At 36.7% G+C, this 21,906-nt stretch overlaps 1 protein-coding gene across 1 annotated transcript; it reads left to right on the forward strand.

The window, feature by feature from the left end:
- Positions 1-5,165: 5,165 nt before the first annotated feature.
- p3h1 (prolyl 3-hydroxylase 1) lies at positions 5,166-20,633 on the forward strand. Its single transcript, XM_049021601.1, has 15 exons — positions 5,166-5,789; positions 7,408-7,560; positions 9,065-9,254; positions 10,014-10,145; positions 10,285-10,424; positions 11,276-11,365; positions 11,592-11,644; positions 11,749-11,870; positions 12,755-12,882; positions 13,114-13,209; positions 13,509-13,659; positions 15,880-15,997; positions 16,092-16,167; positions 17,551-17,691; positions 19,531-20,633. Exons 1-15 carry the CDS (start codon positions 5,325-5,327, stop codon positions 20,086-20,088), a joined length of 2,613 nt encoding a protein of 870 aa, XP_048877558.1. The 5' UTR covers positions 5,166-5,324; the 3' UTR covers positions 20,089-20,633.
- The last annotated feature ends 1,273 nt before the right edge of the window (positions 20,634-21,906 follow it).

Genomic DNA, 21,906 nt, shown 5'->3' on the forward strand with positions numbered 1-21,906 from the left:
TAACACACAGACCATTTATAAAATACCTATTTTAATCAGTTACTTGTTAGGCATTGATTCAAACAATTTTAACCTAATATTCAGGAACACTTCAAAATGAAAGCCATTATAAACTACTTGACAGAAGCAGATATTTAAACAAATATTGGAACATTTAAGACTAGTTACAATAGTGGATGCCAACAGGACCAAATAATGTATCAACGCCTTTTTTAGTTATAAATGTGACCCATCACAACAAAACCGGTCATAAGTCGCTCTGAACTTGACCAGGTTAATATGGACTCGTCGTTCATTTCCCTTTTGTAAGCTTATTGTGAAATAAGAGTGCAACAGATTAATTCGGATTTCACAAATTGCTGTCAAGTTCAGCGCGACATAACCGGTTTTGTTGTGATAGGTCACAAATAAGGTAAGTGTATGTGACTAGCTCTACATTTGGAGATACAATCTGCAAATAGGCACAGTTTCAACAGCCAAAATGACAACTTTCAAACATTTGCAACTATGAAATTTTTAAATAAAGGATGGACAGAATATTGCACCAATCTCTACAGGAGTTATACAAAAGTTATTTATAAAGTATAGACTAGATTATAATTTATAGTGAAACTGAAAGTGTGCAACACAAGATTCATCTCACAAAATTCGAACAGTACTTGTGATTTTACAAATTGCACCAATGACCAATATGATACATGAGCAAAAATTTATTCTTCATTAGATAAAATGTTCCAACCTTGAAAAGGATTCAAAACCAAATTGCCTGCTTACCATAATGTAAATTTACTGAAATTTAACTTTATTAGTAGCACCAAAAATAGATAGAAAAAATGAACAACTCCAGATTTGTGAAATATCGAACTTGTCCTAATAAATTAATTGTATCTCCAAAACTATTCACCTCAGCAAAGGCTCATCACGAGGTAAGCGAATAACCAGACATGTACTTTCAAAAGGTAAAATAAGATATCTTCTAGGGTAAAGACAGAGTTCTCTCATCAACTTTAAAATTATAGAACTTCATTTGGCAGAAAAATTGTTTGTGTACAAAACTAAATCATTGTGCAAAACATTGGTTAATGGAAGTACCCATAAACGTGCTCTTTACATCTCATCATCACTTTTGTCACTCAAGACAAATAGGATAGGTTTAGGATAGGTTTTGGTAATTACTATCGTAGTTTTCATTAGTTTTGTCAACTAGATGTTTCTATTTTTTCTAAGACCGGTCTGTATACTTAGTCTTGGGTTGATAATTAGATTCACTAAACTATTTACCTTCTTCCCTTCAGTAACTCTCAATCTGAAAGAGTCTGCAACTCATACTATAGCGCCTTTCTTGAATGTACTGACCTTTAAAATCAGTGTTCTTTTAGGATACAGCTGAAAATATACTATTCAACTCAAACCATATGAACAACATGGCAAAAGAATTCAATAATGAACAGTACATTACATGGGATGTTTTTATAATATGATTCAGTTCAATGTTCCGTTCAGTCCTCATCCATTTAATCAATGAGAGGTAATTGCACAATCCTACCACAATATCAGTGAGATGGTCTTCCAGTAGGAAAAATAAAGTTCAAACCGTGTCCCTTCGAGCCGGTTGTGACGTTGTCTCAGCCTCTTAAAGCGCGAAATCCTTGGGCAAACCTCGCCTGTCCTCGTGCACGCGCGTCTCCTCACACATGCGCACGAGCTAATGAACTTTCATCGTTATCCCTCGATGCCCGGGAAACTCTCCCGGGTGGAATAAAAACCTGGCCAAAACTTCTCTGGTTAAGGTCGCTACCGTTTCAACAATCTGCAACACTGTTTAACTAGAAAAGATCCGAAATTCATCTTGAAAACTACAAAATTATTCAAACTTCGCGTCTCTGCTGCTTCTTTAGCCTGTTGCCGTTAGTCTCTCTCTCTCCTATGCACTACATTACTGCGCATGCAAGAGGAGAAGGAAGGGGCACAACATTTATTTTTATATGTAAATGTTTTCACGTGTAAATTAGACTATTTTACAAATCTTTGTTTTATGTCTTATCTTATAGTTAATTATTTACTAACTATTTATTTTATTATTTACAATATTTGTAACCTGGGTTACAGACGCGATGAACGTCTGTCGGTAAGCTAACGAAAACTTTCAACAGGATCAAGTTTATTTATTAGACACGCCTTGATCATAGCAATATAATTAAGTGTCTAAATAATCTTTTGTGAGTTTGCATGTTGACCTATGATTAACTCTTTAATTGGCAATTGAGAGTTGGCACAATGTGCATTTTACGTTAGCTGCAGACGTTGAGTGGACGTAACCCAGACATTGAAAGTAGGTTGGCACATGGTCCCCAAAATGTCCGTGGGACGTTGGTTTTACGTTGGCCACAGAGAATTGCACACATTTGCTTATCACTACTTGGTTTACTGCACGTTGGGACAACGTGCATTTGACGTTCGCTGCAGACGTTGAGTTGACGTAAACCCGATGTGCAGATGCACGTCCGGCCAACGTCTGCTAATGACGTTGGGCAGACGTTATGTCCGACGTTCTACCAACGTTGGGCCAACGTTAAATGTTAGCTGGGAAGCTGTTATGGTTGTGGTATACTGTACATTCTGGACGTTGGCTGCACGTCTGGACAACGTTCGGGACTGACCATGAGTTAGTCAATACCCGACGTTGTCAGGACGTGAAGCCAACGAAGAAAAGGGATTGTTATGGAATCCTTTAAACTTTTTCTGTGTAGGTATAGGTTGTACAGTTCATCTTGATCTGAAAAGAAATCTGTATAAATTCGATCTTGGACATAGAGTAAAGATATATGAGACGTCTGCCAGACGTTACGCCGACGAAAAATTTGGACGACATCAAGTGTATTTCATCGATTCAAAGGCAGTTAATGTATCTAACAAACAATAATATCCAAAAATCTTATTTTCATTATGTAGACCATTATGTTGGGCTGACGATGTGTCGACGTCCGCTTTTGACCATCGACATAACGACCAACAGCCGACGTCGGCCCAACTAACCAATGCTAGCTGGTGCGGTGCAGTGGTTAGCACTGTTGCCTCAGACCTCTGGGACCTGGGTTCGAGTCTCTGCTTGGCTCCCATGTGTGTGGAGTTTGCATGTTCTCTTCATGTCATCATGGGGTTTCCTCCAGGTTCTCCGGTTTCCCCCCACAGTCCAAAAACATGCTGACGCTAATTGGAGTTGCTAAATTGTCCGTAGGTATGCATGTGTGAGTACATGGTGTGTGAGTGTACCCTGCGATGGGCTGGCCCCCCATCCTGGGTTGTTCCCTGCCTCGTGCCCATTGCTTCCGGAATAGGATCCGGACCCCCCGCGACCCAGTAGGATAAGCGGTTTGGAAAATGGATGGATGGATGGGTTCTCGTCCCCTCCAGACCCGCCGAAATGCCTCTGACCCGAATTTTTTTAAATTTTTTATTTCGTTAAAATCGCATGGAAAATGCCCAAGAATGACGAAATTTGAATTTCCCGCGCATTCCACATCGACGATTGATCCACATTGTGTAATCCTAGTCTTGGAATGGTTTCATGAACCTAAATTTGTCTCTACCTGAGATGGGCTGGTGCAAAGATTTAAATCTGGGGAAGTGATGTGGTACATGTTCTTAAGTACTTGTTTGTAGAGTTGCATTTCCTTGTTCAACCATTCAGGTTCCTGTATTTTGTAAATTCCTCGTGTTTTAACATGTTTTAATACACTTTCTTTCTAGATATATATTTTAAAATCTTGGTTGTTCATTTAGAATGGGAATGACAAACAGAATATTGGTTTCAAATAGTATCATTTTTATATTCACGAATGAAACATCAGCATAAAGTATCCAAATCCATAGTTGGGAAGGCATTTATGAGATACACAAGTATCAAGGAATTTACATTTTTGTATTTTCTTACATTTAATATATTTGAAACGCAACAAACGGGAAGAACTGAGAAGGCGTACTAAGTAGGTCTGCTCTCTTTGGTATGTATTTTCAAATATGTATTTTCTTACATATTCGTAAGTCCAAACATTCAATCAAAATTTGTAAAAAAATAAAAATCCCGCCCTCCAAAAAAAAAGGACGAGAACCAATTTTTTTTTAAGTGGCCTAATTGATATTTATCTCTTTTACCTAAATTTGTTCTTATCCGGTTTTATTATGTACTATAACTGCATATGCTGCTACTATGTGCCCCTGGCTTGTTTTGTAAATGTCTTGTAAATGTTCTTTTTTTGTTAATCTTAATGTTCACTCTTCATTTATTACTTGTGTTGTAATTTAAAGCTTCAATAATGATATAAAAACCCTCAGCTGGCTGCACAAACTGGAACCGCCTCCCTAACGACACAAGTTTGCTCTTATTGGCTGAAGATTTTAGACACACGCATGACGTTTGTATCCCAGGAAGTTCCGAAGCGTTATTTGCTATTTCTGCCGAAAAGCACGTAAAGTAGTGACAACTGGTTTTCAATTAATTTACCTGGTAAAATAAAGTTTAAATAAATTACATAAATGCTCTGATAGTACGCGTAAGTTGGTTGTTTGTTTATTGTAAGTTACTGTAAAGTTGCGCTGCTTTATTTGGTTAATGTCTAGTCTGTGAAGAAGGCATTTAAGTAAGAATTACATTGTACTCTGTACATGACCAAAACTTTGAATCCTTAAAATAAATGTATTTGATCTTTTTTCTGGCAACTATATTTTTACACAGGGCCACTATACACAATAGTTTATTTTTCCACTTAACAGTTTAGATCATGATTTGGTTATTGTAAAAGAAGTAATGTGTATGCAGGTGATACTTGTATAGATTTATCTACATCTTTCTGACAGTGCTGTCACTGCAGTCAGGTCTCGCACACCACGAAGAGTAGAAGTTGTCCGACTTGGCTGCAGTCAGTTTATACTACATACCTGCAACCGCCGGCAGATCTCGCTCCACCTCACGTCAGCTGCAGACAGACCTAAGCCCAAATCGAACGCCCCTAATGTTTATTGTCGATAGTTTATCTAAATTTCTAATTTTCTTTATTGTTGAAATTTTATATGACGATAAGTCGGTATATGATTTATATCGCCGAGCTCTACTACATAGTTTTTATGTCAATGAAAACATTTTGCCACGGACATATATTAGTCTTGCTACGGACACATTTGACTGTGTACGGACAGGTTGGCGATCCCTGGACTCCACCCACTGTATCCAGTATGTGTGCCTCCGTTTAGGAGTTTCTTCCTCACTTTAGGCGGCTGCTTCCAGGTTTCTTCTAGCTTATGCTTAGGAAAGGACCGATTTTAGCATGTATAGATACGTAAGAAATCTGATTTGTACTTTAAGTTTTATTCATCATTGCTTTATGGACACATCTCTTAATATAAATGTTACATTAGAACCGTACGATTTGCTCTTCGACAATGCACTGGAAGCTTATTACAAGGGAGACTGGATGTCGGTCATCCTTAACATGGAGCGGGCGCTTCTGAACAAGGGGGCAATCCGACGTGTCAAGGCGCATTGTCGCCTTACGTGTGCAAACCTGAACGCTTTCGGCGACCCAGTGCCGGGCTTGGGATTTCCAGTACCGGGCAACGGTTCTGTGGAGGATCTCAGCTTTTTCCAGAAAATTTTAAAACGGGCTGACTGCGTAAATTCATGCGAAGCCGAAAATTTGGGCCCACCATCTAAACACAAAATCAGCGAGGAAGTGGAACTTGAGTTTCAGAAAAGAACACCCTATAACTATCTACAAGTTGCCTACTTCAAGGTAGATTATTATTATTTAATTAATTAATTATTTTTTTTGTTTGTTTGTTTGATGCATCTTAGGAAATGTAAATCATGCAAGTAATTCTAAGCAAACACTAAATTAATTGGTGTTTTTCACTTTTACTGCTTGGTCATTCTTAAAAGATATTTGAGCAGTGATATGCGCCGTTTGTGCGCTATTGTCTACAACATATACTTGCATTTTGTTAAAATTAAACAAATTTTGCTTCGCTATAAAGAAAATATCATATCGTATATTAAATCTGCTATACGTATTTTACTTCCGTAACTAGCATTTTCTTATGACTAGTTTTTTTCAGTATTTGTTTTTAATCTTTGAAATAGTACTGGTACTGCCTATACACCCCCTTGATTTTTTTGTGCCACGTCGTTAGGCGGAGAGCGTTACTGCTTGCGGGTTCGGTTTACCAGAGTAGACAGAAAATCTCGAAGTAGTCCTGAATCATCATCTTGAGCGAGTCGTGCATAGATGAATAACTTGAATTTACATTATAAAGATATATAGATTTTTTTTCTGTTGTTTTGAAATTCATCTATGAATTTCATTTTATGCATTTTGGTATAGTTAATCTCATTCTTTTATTGGAGGTTCCCTTAGCAACTTCCCCAGTTGTAAGCAAACCAAGACTATTTGCAAATATTTTTAAAGACGCATTATGACCTTTTTGGAGCTGGAGCCTGATATGTGTAAAATGTGTGCTTTGCCTTATTGGTGTTCAGTGATTTAAGGATTGTTCAGTGATTTAAGGATTGTATTTCTGTGATCTGGAAGTGCATAGCCTGGACAGAGTACAGCTTAGATGTCTTTCCTGATATTATCGATACAGTCATGCAATTTTAATATGCGGTCAACTGTGAGTCATGTAGTCCTGTCTCTGATGCTGTGTTCCAGTCAAGTCGGAGGTCGTATTTGCAAAATTAAAAAAAATCCCGAGTTCCGAGTTGTCTGGAATGCAGTATAAAGTCTGCTTCTACCCGTTAAGCACCCTAATGCCTGGGTTCCCGAATTTCAAACCTGGAGGACCAGAATCAAACACAGTTCGCTGATTTCCCTGCTCAAACACATCTTAATCAGCTCATTACTAGTGCAGTTTATGTTTGAGCAGAGAAATTTGCAAACTGAATTTGAGACTAATCTTTTTTGGGACCGGAATTAGGGAACCTTGAGCTGTCATACTCTTCTTGCCATACAAATTCAACCAAAACAAATACTGCCATAGTTAACAGAATCACAATGGCTGTAAGAAAATACTCTGAATGCTTTATCTAGCATACTGTGTGAGTGAGAAGCTCTCTGTGGGATGTCATTTTGAAATTTTGGCGAAAAGAAGTACATAAGAGACCTGATTTGCTTATATCTTTACATTCTGCAGAAAAAGCTTGCTATATTTATAAATATAATACATTGTTGTATAATGTGTTGTTTTAATAACATGTGATCGTCCATATGGGTTTTTGTTGTCTTTGATTTGTGTAATCCAGCAAAGTAAGTACTTGATTATTTGCATATTTAATTGGGTATGAAAATTGTTTCAGCACTTCATTGGGATGAGGAGTATCCTGTTAATATTCAATTGATATTTTGACTTAATTAGATCAACAAGTTGGATAAAGCAGTGGCTGCTGCCTACACATTTTCTCTGGCCAACCCTGAGCACATGGAAATGAGGCAGAATCTGGAGTACTATAGGATGATGGCAGGAGTTCAGGAGATCCACTTCAAAGATCTGGAAGCAAAGCCCCACATGGTGAGACCGCCTCATTTCATTGTACTTTTGTGTTTCCTTTACGTAACATGGTTACTTTTCATTCGGTGCTCATGTACTCACACTTACTATACATGTACTCACTCTTGAGATAAGAGAACAGGTTCATATCACACTAACAATTTGATTATACATGTAAAAACTAAGCATAAGAAAGAGTACAATAAAATTACCATCAAGATGGTATGCAGCAGACACTAGCATGGAGATAATCATTGTGCAGTAAAAGTAATGAGTCAAGTTGGGGGGAGGGGGCGTAATTACAAATCTAAATAATTTCCAGAAAAATTGGGATAATTTCCAAAATATCAGTGCATGGAGAAGGCCAATCAAAATTACAAATGCATCAGGGATGTCTTTAAGGTTGCTCAGAACAATTTGATGCTCCAGTACCGAAGAGAGAGTACAGGCATCTTTAGGGATAACATCCACTGGCATCATTAGCAACAATTAGGATCCCTATCTCAACATTCTTCCCCGTGTCCTCCTCTGGATCAGCTGGCTACAAAATAAAAGTAATAAAACTTATTTGCTGCACTTCTTCATGAAAATAAAAGTAAGTAACAAGAGTGACTCGGCAATGTGCTGAATTTAGGTACAGCAATTAAAATACACACATAGGTTTTACGTATATATTCAGGCGTTATGATAAGGGATTTATTTAACATGAATTCACATACATGCCATATTTATAATAAGAAACTGATGATAATGCACAGTTGATAAACATACCTTAATGAATCAAGAAGGCCTCTTTGGCACAAATGGGTGAGCCATGCTTGCAAAGACGGAGCCTTTGGGGGATACCCATTCATGATATTCAATATTATTTTAACGGTGTCCTAACCTTTGTTTGGTGTGTTGCAGTCATCAATTCTAACTTTGTTTATATTTTCAAAATACAGTTGAACTGTCAGTAAAAATCTAGGCAATTTTGTTGGTTACATAAACGTAAATGAACATATCACAAATTTTTGTTTATTGCATTTTGGAAAATGTCCCAACTTTTCAGGAAATGGGGTTTGTATGGCATCAGTACTCCTGATTTTGTCTGAAAAATAGTTCTTCATTGTATCCCTTCTTTTGATAGTATGTAATATTTATAGTCTACAAAAACCAAGCATTAAATTAAATGTTAAATGCTTCTTGCTAATGTTAAACTTGTCATTAAAACAATTAAAAGGGAATTTTAAAAATAATACAGAAATCCACATCATAACTTTGCTATCTGCTTGATTTTGTTAGTATTACATACAGCTATTGTGAAAATAATATGCAGCCTGTAATGGAAATGGGCCAAGGTTTGATATTGTGGGTTTTCTGTGTGTATTTGGTGAATACGGGTGGTTGTATGGTACATAGATTTTATTCAGTTTAATTTGTTTTATTGGTAATAATACCTCTTTGCAATAATATTAATATAGACATTGTGAGGTTTGCATTGCAATTCAATTAAAAATATGAAAATATTTGTGTGTATTTCTAGTCAGAGTTCCTGCAAGGAAAAAAGTTTTACAGTTTGGATGAGTTTAGCCTTGCAATTGAGCACTTTGAGGCAGCAGTGGACGAATACTTTGCTGCCGATCTGGAATGCCGTGCCCTCTGTGAGGGAAATTACGACTATGATGGTTATAACTACCTGGAGTACTCTGCTGATCTTTTCCAGTCAATGACAGGCAAGTATAAGTGGAGCATTTTATACTTTCCGAATGTGTTAATTTTTTATTTTAATATGAACATACATTTAAACTATTAACCTTTCTGGAGTGCTGAATATAAGAATTTAGAGATTAATTGACGTTGCTGACATACCATATCACACTAGAATGAAATGTGTTTTTTTGCATTTAACCCATATGTGACATAGCAGGGGGCAGCTAATTCAGTGCCCTGGGAGCAGTGCTTGGGGGTGGTACCTTGCTCAGGGGGCCTTAGTGGTGCCTTGCTGGTCGGGGATTCGAACCTGCAATCTTTCAATTACAAGTGCATGTCCCTAACCATTAAGCCTCCACTGACCACTAATAATAATAAGCTTGGTTTTATTACAACTGTATTAAATCTTCCAGTTAATAAATGCTTACCCTTACCTCTTACGGGCATTGTTAATTCAGCCATCATCACACCTTAATAGTTAAAAATGATATAACAAATGCTGATTTGGTGCTTAAGGAATACCAAAAAAAAAAAAGTTGTTTGACCTTCACGTAGGATGCATAAAATAAGCTATATTATAAGGGCAGTACGGAAACTTATTGAGGATAATGATGTTCAGAGGCTAAACAAAGGGGGACTCTGTACCTTCAGCGCTCACAGACAAGTTCATATTAAATAGTTAGGCACTCCCAGTACTTAAGTATGTGTGTACTAAATACTTAATAAAAATGTGTTGGAGGTAGAATGTAGCTAGCATACATTTTCTGTTTTCTCTTTCACAGATCACTACATGCAAATTCTTAACTGCAAACAAAATTGTGCCATCGAACTAGCCGTCCTGCCGGGCTCTGAAAAACCTTTGGAAGATTTCCTGCCAGCACATTTCAACTACTTGCAATTTTCATACTTCAATAGTGCGTCACTAACCTGTAGTTTGGTGTCTGTTGTAAGGTTTTTTGATTAGTTTAAAATGATGTAGAATACAAAATTGCTTTTTGTATTGTAGATCTGAAAGTTGTGTATCTAGACTTAAATGATTTATCTTTGTCACAGGGGAGAATTATGAGAAGGCCATTGAATGCGCCAAAACATACTTGCTGTTTCACCCAGAGGAGGAAGTCATGAATCAGAATGTGGCTTACTATTCTGCTGTTTTGGGAGAAGAGCAGGCTGTGGGCATTTCTGCCAGAGAGGTAGTCCTACAAAATATGAAATATTGTTTTGCCCCGCAGGTGGTGGGCCCACAGGAGGGTGGACCCATGTTACTCCTTTGCGCTATGCCCAGCTGGGCCTCCTCGTTGGTGGAGGCCTGGCCACCAGGAGCTTGCTTTCAAGCTCCCACCCCAGGCCTAACTCCAAAGTGAGGCCTTGGGTTCTCCCAGTCTGGGCAGGGTAACATTGTCCTTTATGTTTTTCTTCATAGGGGTTTTCTGAATCGCACATAGTCTGGCCGCTCAACTAGGACCAATTTGCTTTGGGGGACCCTACCAGGGATATTGCCCCAGACAACATATCTCCTAGGATCACAGAAGCACGCAAACCCCTCCACTAGGTTAAGGTGACAGAAAGGAGTCAGCCTTAGAGATAGGGTGAGAAGCTCAAAATAGTCGCTGCTCCTCTGCATTGAAAGGAGCCAGTTGAGGACATTCAGGAATCTATCATGAATGCCTCCTGGTTGGCTCCCTGGGGAGGTGCTTCAAGCATGTTCAACCAGGAGGAGACCCTGGGGCAGACCCAGGACACGCTGGAAAGATTATATCTCACCACTGGCCTTGGAACGCCTTCGTATTTCCCCAGTGGGCTTCCCTGCATAGACTGCTGCCCCCTTGACCCGATTATGGATAAACGGCAGAAGATGGATGGATGATTGAAAATTTTACAGACCATGGGCCAGATTTACTAACGGTTAAATTAGGGCCATCAGGATTTACTATTGATGCGCAGTGGGTTAGCTGTGGAAAGATGCTTGTTTGCTCCCTCACTCTGGTTTCCCTTGCTTAATAAATTTCGCTCTATGAGTTTAATTTTTGTTTTCTGCTCTTAGGTGATCCAGAAGCACATTATACAATCTCTGTTGGAGAAGGAACTGCTGTATTTTGGTTATGAAGTTTTTGGAATTGCATTTGTTGATCCGGTAGGTAAAATAAAATTTCAGTTTTATGATTTTCAATAGTTTGTTCTGCATGTAGTGAAAAATCTTTTAATTCACTTTTTTTCCAGGTGTATTCTTCTGCTTAAACTTCTGAACTTTAATACTTCTGAAATCACATTCCCTGCATGATGCTATATAACTAAGACTCATTCAGGAATTCAGGTCAAGGGAAAATCTGTAACTGCCACTTCATTGCACCCATTTTTAGGATTCATGGACTCCTCCTGATATCATGCCTCAGAAGCTGAGAGACAAACAGAAGTAATACAGTTTATTCACATTCCCTCCAGTATAGATCATTACAAGTTTTCCCCTTTGTTTATTATTTGACTTTGGTAATCACACCAGTCTGAAACACCCTATAGGACAGAGAGAGAGACAGCAGCTCGGATAACAGAGGAAATTGGCCATCTTATGAAGGAGATTGAGACACTTGTGGAAGAAAAGACTAAGGAGTCAACTGACATTGCCCAGATTGTGCGAGAAGGTGAGCATACTGGAGATTACTAAATAGCTGCTGGTAGTTAACCCTCTGGGGTCTAGGGGTAGGGAACCCACTTTCACTGACTGGGCCATGGTCACACATTTCCTTCAATGTCATAATTTATTTGCCATGAATTATAAGAATACCAAAAAAATGCGTATTAAAAGAAATTTATTTCTTATATATTTGTTTTGGTATTAAACTCATCTCAATCTTAGTGTACTTTGTAAATATGTCAGATATATGTGACGTTTGTAATTTGACATCAAAATATAGATATTGCAAATTTCAGTTTGGAACACTGGAGCAATGGTGGCAGTTAGTTTTGATTCCAGTTATCTGATCACCGAAGTCTTGATTACATGAAGATGACTAAATGGTGTAGTTGCAACATTGTTTGATAAATAAATAAGAAAAACCTCATGTCACTATTTCTGGGCTTCTTTCATTGAATATGTAGCAACTACATGCCCCCGATGCAGGTAAAACAAAGTAAGGTGACATGGTTTTACTTTTTTGCCGATTTTAATCTAATTTTAAAAACTTTAATACTTCTGACAGTTGACGTTTTGAAAAAGAAAAGAAGATAGATTATGGATTTAGTCAGCGTTTTTTTTTTTTCTTCATGTTTCTACAATAAGATTTCAGCGAGTTATGAACTGAAATACACAAGAAAGATACGTGACATCGCCAACGCTCCCGTTGACTCCAAAGGGTTAAAACACCTAGATTAGTTGTCATATGAAGACTTTATTCTTCACAATTATAGGTTTCAGTTTAAAGTACCACAATAGTGTTTGCTGGAATTTTTATTTCTGTTATGTGTTGTATACTAAATGAGTATATTGATATTTTAATCTTAAATATGTGTGGCTTTGTCCTCACAGGTGGAAGTGTGCCGTTTGGTGATATCGTTGTGGCCATGACATCTAGATCCTTGAATGGGTCTCAGAGGGTGGTCTTGGATGGGGTGATAACCGATGATGAGTGTCGGGAGCTACACCAGCTGTCCAATGTACGTTTGTATTCTCATGCAAGAGTTATCATGCCCTTTACTCATGATCAGTAGCCTTTTAAAGGAAGCATTTCAAAAGAGGACCCATTAGCTACATAGGTGCAACCAATAAACCTGCTTTAGCAAGACATGTTATACCATTTCTCATTTGTCACTTTCTCATTTGACACTGTACTGCGTCTCACTCTGACTCATGCTATCGATTCTGATGATGCCATGACTGTCTTAAAGGCAGCTGCATTAAAAGGTGATGGCTACAGGGGGAAGCCCTCACCTCATTCTCCTAGCGAGATGTTCCAAGGAGTTACTGTCCTGAAAGCTGCAAAGGCAAGGCTTCAATTTTTTGTATGTTTTGAAATGAAAATCCATGATCAAATAGATAAATTAAGACCTTTCCGAAGCTAAAAGGAGAATAGACATAATAGTAACAACTTATTTTTATTATAATGATATATTATTAATTTGTCATCTTGTTTATTTGTGAACTTTATAGAAATGCTTATGAATCAAAAAATATGTAACAGTCAAGTGTCTTTCTTCCTTATAGATTTAAAGATTCACTTTTTCTTTTTTCGGTGAAATGTGTTTTGTGATGTTAGGGTCTGTATGTTTATCTTTTCATATAGATGGGGCAGGAGGGGAAGGTCCCTCTCAAGAGTGCCCAGTTGTACTTCAACCTGAGTGAGAGAGTGCGCAAAGTTGTAGAGTCCTACTTCCGCTTAGAAACTCCACTTTATTTCTCCTACACTCACTTGGTCTGCCGTTCCGCATTTGATGGTGAGTACATTTTTCTGCTGTTGTTCAGAATTCCATATACTTTACATAAAGAATTTTGATTACTTGTTTACCTTAATAATAATAATTATTATTATTATTACTAGTATTATTATTTATTAGTTGTTTTGAGAGAAAAATATGGATCCCAATAGTCTTATACCGTACTATTATTGGTTGCATTGTAAACACAATGTTCTTATATAAAGGAATATTGTAATATTATTTATATTTCCATAGAGAAAATGTACACTACCAGTCAAAAGTTTTTGCACACCACAGGTTTTTACCACTTTTCCCTTTACTTCATAAACTGTAGATTTTTATTCTTGCAAAGCATTTGAATGTTGACTGACCAACTATACATAAAAATGTAAGTCAAATAAAGCAGTTTCCTTTATAACATAGAAAGAGTATGTAACCGTGCATGCCTGACATCCTAGTAACTGGTTGTATGGTGATGGCATAGTCAAATTCTAGACTATCTCTTAACTTTACACACTCTAGTTAACTGTATCATCCCATGAAACAGAGCAGTTTTCAATTTCCCTTGTGGAAAGAATTCCTCAAATTGTCTCTTTTATAACTGCTAGAGCAGGTTACTTTGATGAATCAAAGATATAACATTTAACCACTAAAAAGGGTACTCAAATGTGAACATGCTGTAAATGTATTTGTTAGCAAAGAATATTGAGTGTATTTTTAGTGAATGTTAAGTGCATAACATCCAAATGTAGAAAATTTGTGTGTGCAAAATCTTTTGACTAGTTGTGTTTATCCTATATATTCAGAGAGAACTGAATTACATTTTATGTTGATTGATAATTTGTACTTACTGGAAAAATGTGATGTTATAATGCTTTATAATATCTAATTGTCTAACCATAGCTTCAGTGGTCCCAACCAATTTCCAGTTTCTAATTAATTTGTCCATTTGCATTTTGCTATGACACATTTTACTTAATTAAAAATGCACTGTGTAGAATATCTATAAGGAATATTACCCAGAAAGGAAAAATAATAGATAGAATCCAGAAGTAGTTTGTATATAAGGGAGTTTACATTATCTAAGGAGGAACATCAGATAAAATAAACAAACCACATTGCACTAATTTGTATACAGATGCCTTCAGTACATTTTCCCTAAAGTGTGTTTTAAGATGCATTAACCGATAGCACTATATATTTTTATGCTTTATTTCTGTTCATTTAAATTACTTTATATATAGTGTCTTTGCCCCCGATCACTTAAAGAAAAGGAAACAAAAAACTCTGGGAGGTCATACTGTTCAGTCCTGAAGGACTTGCTGACAAACAAGTCAGAAAGTAGTGTGCTTGCATGTATTTACCTTTCTGTGTGTTGGTGTTTGGTTCTGTTACTTGCCGTGTCGTCCATGGCTCATTGTATCTTTTGTAGTTCCACTCTCTCCTCAGCCTTCTGTAGCCCTGTCTTCAGTCCTTTACTGAGCAGTAGCTCTGCCTGTGATGTGCTGTGTTCTTAGCATGAATCAATTGATTTCCATCCCTATTACAGGTTGTTTGGCTGTGTGAAAAGGAAAGTGTTGGGCAGTTGATCAGTACAGATGCTCATATCTAACCAAAAAAAGCAGAGGAGATTGAAATTGAGGCATGTAGAATTGCACCAGCAAACTTGTGGTCTCTACTGAGAATCACTCCTAAGTAAGGAGTTTATTCAATGAAACTAAAATGTTATACTGTTGATGATGGTAAACCGAGTGCTGATAACAAGACATTATCAGCATGGTCCTCAATTTACAAGTTACACGGCTTGTGTTTTATTAGTGTTCAGAGACAGATTATCACCGTTTTGTTACTTCATAAAAGCAGTTTACTAGAGTGCGTCTCATTTGGTGCAACAAAGGTATATTTATGAAAAAAATAGTTTTATGTTTTCCTACTATTCTTCCTAGAGGCAGCATATAGAGAACACACAACTTCAGCAAAGTTCCACAACTTTCTGTAGGGCACCAACAAAAAAAAAGAAACATCTCATAGTGAACATAGTGCATGAACGTTTGAGAATCTAATGGTGATTAAATTATTTAAACCGGAACTCTTAGTTAACGGTGGCATATGATCTACATGGTGGCTATTTTCTGGTGCTGTTAGTTTATTATAGGATCTGAATTATTATGCAGTTTATTGGATGCCACATTATAGTTACCCAGTTCTGTGAATAAATCTAACTCTATTTCTCTGTAGACAAGCAAGAAGGCCGTGAGGATTTAAGTCACCCTATACACGTGGACAACTGCCAGCTGATATCAGAGCTCAATGAATGTGTCAAAGAGCCACCTGCATACACACACAGGGACTACAGGTAACAATGAACCACACAGCAGGCGAAATGATGAGGTAAAGACAATACTGTGCTTTTGGATACACTGTTCTCTTCTTTCTCTGTCCAATTTCAGTGCCATTCTCTACCTGAATGATGACTTTGAAGGGGGTGATTTCATCTTCACAGAACTTGATGCTAAAACCATTACGGTAGGTGTATATTTGTGACCTAAAATGCTTAGTTTCCTGCATGGTAGATCTGGTTAATCTACTTCAGAGAGCAAGCATTCCACATTAATGCCCACTTACCTTGGTTAAGATATGGATCTGCTGTGCAGGATAGTGTGTATGTGGAACTACTAATGACTTCTGGAGGTACTTTTAATGAACTTTAATGAATGAAAAATCTCATGGATTATCTTCATTATCTATGTTAAAAACCCAATTTTTGGGAAAACCTGGGATATTTTAATAAAAAAATATGAGATTTGTATTTGATTGATAAAAATACAGAGAAAAGACTTTCAATGCTGTATTTCAAATAACAAATTTAGAATTTTTTTTGCCTGCAACACACTCAGAAGTTGGGACAGAAGCATGTATGCCTTCGTGCCACTTTTCTTTAATTTCACTTATTAATTGTCTGGGAACTGAGGATGCTAATTGTTACAGTTTTGTAAGTGGAATCTTTGCCCAATGTTGCTTGATACAAGACTTCAGTTGCTGAACAGTCTGTGTCGCCATTGTCTGATTCTCCTCTTCATGACTTTTTTTTGTGTGTTACAGGCATCAAATTCATAATTTGTTTATAAATACAGTCAGATTGGTTAGCCGAAATATTAAAAGTAATTTTCTTTAGAATTTTAACTTGCTAAATTACAAAGAATTTACATGTTGTAGAACTTTGTTTTTATTGCCCTTTAGAAAATATCCCTTCTTTTTCAGAAATGGGGTATGTAACTGAAAATCAGCAACCATAATATGGGTATTGTGAAATGTTTTAAATTGTATGTAATACACTTGCAGCCTTCACCAAAAACAAGACCTACTGAATGTATTCATCAGCAATAACTTATTTTGCCACTAAATTGTGAAAACGTTCCTTTATTATGTCATACAGGACACTTGCGGTTCCAAATATTGGAATTATTTTAACTGCATTAACTTGGAGTTAGATATTAAGTACCTGCATGTTCTTTTGACTGCTCCCATTAGTGGTCACCACAGGGGATCATCTGTTTCCATATATTAAGTATAAAACATTTATAATGTAAATATTATCCTTGTAAATATTATAAGTCAAGTTCAGGGTATGTCGTATGCAACATGATATTAATATTCTTAATTGGAAGTTGCAGTGACATGCCTAATGTTATTTTGAAGAGATAATCAATTAAGCTGAATATCCCAGACCAATTGTTTGGTCTGCTGAACAAAATTGTTGTCTTGCAGTTCAGTTTGTAAATATTGTATTAAGTGTCTGTAAAATATTTACCAAACTGAACTACAACAGTTTTGGATTTGCTATATGTTCAGCTGTATTTCTTGTTGGGTTAAACTGTTCATTGAATGATGCATATGTTTGTCATTCAGGCCAAAGTGAAACCTCGTTGCGGCAGGGTCATTGGCTTCGGAGCTGGGAAGGAGAATCCCCACGGTGTGACGGCTGTCACAAAGGGCCAAAGATGTGCTGTTGCTTTGTGGTTTACCCTAGACCCACGCCACAATGAAAAGGTGCCTGCCTTCTCTTAGTCATGATGCATAACATAGTACTCAAATATTGAGTATATTGAGTATATTGCCTATACTCAGTGGCCACTTTATTAGATACACTTTGCTTATCCTGGGTAGGACCCATTTTATCAGGTACACCTGACTAGTATTGGGTAGTATTGATGCATGGATCACAGTTATATCTGTGGGCACCATGGTTAATCCGTGGATCGGGTGAGTCATTAAAATTAGCATTCTGATTAGTAGGTTATGGATAGAATTTAATAATCAGTGGTCATTGTTGACTCACATAGTGCACAACAACAAAATGTGTCCTCTGCATTTAACCCATATATGACATCGTGACGTAGCAGGGAGCAGCTAATGTGCCCAGGGAGCAGTGGGGGCGGTGCCTTACTCAGGGTACCTCAGTGGTGTCTTGCTGGTCGGGAATTCGAGCCAGCAACCTTTCAATTACATGTGCGCCTGCCCACTGGATAGTTATATCATAAATGAGGAAAATATTAACTACATTCTCTAAAATGTAAAAAGAAACTTTAAATATGTTGACTTCAGGTAGAAATTAGGAGTCTAGACTCTCATTGTAGGGTGCATTTGTCTTAAGCAGCAACGGGGGCAAAAACATCTGAGAGAAAATCAAACAAGATGTAAAAACAAAAAAGGAAGGGCAGAAAAGTTGTGTGGGAGTAATTTAGTGAAACAGCTAACCATGACAGGTTCTGGGTATATATATTAGTAACCAAGTGCAGTACACAATGGAATTGCATTTGCATTTGTACACGAACTGCAAAGTGATATGGTCTTAGTGGGAAACACTACTTGCATACAAAAACTGCTATGCAAGTGAACAATAGTACCGTGTTGACCCAAAGATAAGATTTTTTTTTTCTCAAAATACATCTGTGTGGTCATTTTATATTCGGGGTCTAAAAAATAAAGGGAATAGATGCTGCCAAATACAATAATTTGCAATGAGTGTTTTGACTTAAGTGAATTGGCCGCCATGCTACACAACTAGCACCTAGTCCTACACGCCTGAATAATGGAAAGACATCATCTTGAACAAAGTCGTTCAAAAGTAGGTTGTCAGGTAGGTAGTATCATCTAACAGTTGAGGAGGAGTTATGATGCCAATTTTAATATCATAGTGATTAATGACCGATTGTTTTAAAAAATGCAAAAAGTCAGAGAAAATCTTAACATGGTCTTCAAAGCGACCGCTTCAAAGAGAGATTAAGAGAGTGTGTGAATGTATGACTGAAAAACGGAATATGACTCCAAAACTTAGTAAATTGCACCAAACAAAATGTATTGCACAATAAAAAGTGATTCCAGTGGCAAATAATGTAATTATATGCATTTTAAATAAGAAATAACAAAACATTAATATACCATGAACAGCTCCTACCAATTTTGTAGGTCTTATGAGAATTGCCTAGTACTGTACATGCCAAACTTGCTACCATCAATTGCTGCGAGTCAGGGGTAGTGAGCCACAGCCACCATGCGGTTGGGCATGCCCACGTCTTGACGGGAACATAAGCTGAACCTGAATATAAGATGACCCCCCTTTTTTAAGACTAATTTTTGAAAAAACAGCCTTTTGTAGACCAAATCTTGTTTTTATACAGAAAATGATTTTATTTGAAAATGATGGTGATAAGACACTGTAACAGGAGTGACTGCATTGGAGTGGCTTATTGGCAAAATACATTGTTGATGGCCATTATATAGTTTCTCAATTGCATTGATATACAGAAGAGAAAAATAGTGTGTTCTGATTTTATATTAAAATGAGACAAATATTTTCTCTTATTTCCTCTTGTGGTGATTTTCCAGGAGCGAATCCAGGCTGAGGACCTATTCAAAATGTTATCTAGTCCAGTGGATGCTGATTTCCTTGAAGTGAAGAAAAATATCAATGAACCAATGGCCTCAGTCCCAGAAACTATGGCAGGAGTGCAATCCCAAGTTCCGTCTGATGAAATTATTGATCAACAGCCTGGTAATCCAGTAGATGAAAAAGGAATGACGAAAGATGCTGAAAAACCAGCAAATGTACAGGGACAACAAGAACAGAAAAAGGTACGAAAAACAAAGGTCAAAGAGGCAGAAAAAGATAAGCAAGCTGTAAAGCAGATGGATACACTGGTCATTGCAAATATGGACAAACCAGCTGTTGACAGGATGGATGAACAGACTATTGACAAATCAGACATTTCCAGAAACGAAAGCCGACAAAGGGACCAAACGCCAGTTGCAAAAGCTTTTACAGATAAGATCAGTGAAGATTCTGGGACAAAACCATCAGTAACAGACACAAACCAGTCAGGATTAAAGAGCAAGGACACTCAGACTCATAAGTCTGACTCCGAAGAGAAGAAGGATGAGCTGTGAGGGTTTTGTTGTGTTTTTTTTTTTTTTTGGTTTTTTTTTTTTTGGTTTAAATAGAGCAACAATTTTTTTTGTACTTATTGGCAAATTTGAACCATGTTTCTGACATTAGAAATGTTTTTGAAATTAGAAACCATTAGAAATATTTTAGGTTATATCCCTCAAGGAATGGAGTGGATAAATGGATACATGGAACAGACAGTATTGACATATAAAAAAAGAATAAAGCCATAATTTCCCATGAATGTATTGCTCCTGATAAACACAAGGTGGCAGTGCAGACTGAACATCTAATTATGTAATTGGACAGTAAGAAATCCAGAAACTGGGCAATAATATAAAAATTTTGTCAAATTTCCTTGGCATCATTAAGAAAACAAAATTTTTGACCTGTGTGTGTGTGTGTGTATGTATGTATGTATGTACGTGTGTGTGTGTGTGTGTATGTATGTATGTATGTATGTATGTACGTGTGTGTGTGTGTGTATGTATGTATGTACGTGTGTGTATATATATATGTGTGTGTGTATGTGTGTATATATATATGTGTGTGTGTATGTATGTATGTATATATATATATATATATATATATATATATATATATATATATATATATATATATATATATATATATATATATATATATATATATATATATCAATCAAAGATGTCAGAACAACATAACTTAAGTCATACAAAACTTTTTTTGTTTGGTGACGACACAACAAACCATTTCCAAATTAATTTAAATAATTGAACAGGCGCTCTGTTCTATCCAAAATTTGGGCTGTTCACTACATGCCAACGAGACTGTGAATGTAAATATTCTGGTATAAATTCATCCATTTTCCATATTGCTTGTCCAGTACATGGTGAACCTAGAACTTATCCCAGGATGCACAAACAGATGGCACCTTGGATGGTATGTTTCTACAATGTTCATATTGTATGGTCTGTGTGGTTTAACCAAGGTGTGACTATTTCTGTTATTTGTGATAAATTAAAAAAAAAAAAGCTTTTACAAACTACAGTATTTTGATATTACAACCAATAAATCTGTATAAGAAAATGTAAAACTCACACATAATATAACTCAAATACCAATTCTCTTGTTTTTTCCCTTAAACAGTAGGTTAATTATAATTGAATGGTGCAGTCTGGACCAAAGCCGGGTCAGCTGCAGAGTTATGGAATAGGCTGTATCCTTGTATTAGTGACACAAAGAACCTCTCTTTGTGTCCTCCTACAGTCATAGAGTAGGAGGACGCAGCAATGAGCAGAATGTGACAGCCAAATGGGGCTATGGGCTAACTCTTTAGAAAACGGCATAAAATGCAAAGGAGCAGATTTACCAGCTCATACGTCACCTAGTTCTGCTCCCATACTGTCACTTTAAGAAGTCTTGGTACATGCGAACAATTGTTTTTCTTTGTTGTTGTTTTATTTTTTATAAACACAAACAGCTTCAAACCGCTGACATTTTCAAGGAGGTGTTCAGAAATATCATCAGTGCCATTCGATATTCAGTGTGGTGGAAATGTATTTACATAGGGAACACAATTTAAAGCTGAATTTACTTAAATATGTTTTTAAGTAAGGCTGTCTGAAATATTGATGCACCATTTAAGCACAAGGTTCCTTGTTGAAAACTAGTATTTAAATATGTAGACAAATATAAAATTATTTTATTTTGTATTCTTTTTTTTGTATATTTAGAATATTTTGTACTAATATGTTTCCTAAATGAATTTGTCTGCTTGAGTTATATAAATGAAAGAAAAACAAAGGCTTAGTAAGATTAATTTAGTCTGGAATTGTGCA

This window comes from Brienomyrus brachyistius, chromosome 8 (genome assembly GCF_023856365.1).
Source record: "Brienomyrus brachyistius isolate T26 chromosome 8, BBRACH_0.4, whole genome shotgun sequence".
Lineage (NCBI taxonomy): Eukaryota > Metazoa > Chordata > Actinopteri > Osteoglossiformes > Mormyridae > Brienomyrus > Brienomyrus brachyistius.

Excerpts from the sequence above, each read along its gene's own strand:
- p3h1 (XM_049021601.1), top strand. The coding sequence starts at position 5,325 with ATGTATAGATACGTAAGAAATCTGATTTGTACTTTAAGTTTTATTCAT. Across the intron at positions 13,660-15,879 it reads CTGCCGTTCCGCATTTGATG|ACAAGCAAGAAGGCCGTGAG; the intron begins GTGAGTACATTT and ends ATTTCTCTGTAG. Across the intron at positions 16,168-17,550 it reads TTGATGCTAAAACCATTACG|GCCAAAGTGAAACCTCGTTG; the intron begins GTAGGTGTATAT and ends TTTGTCATTCAG.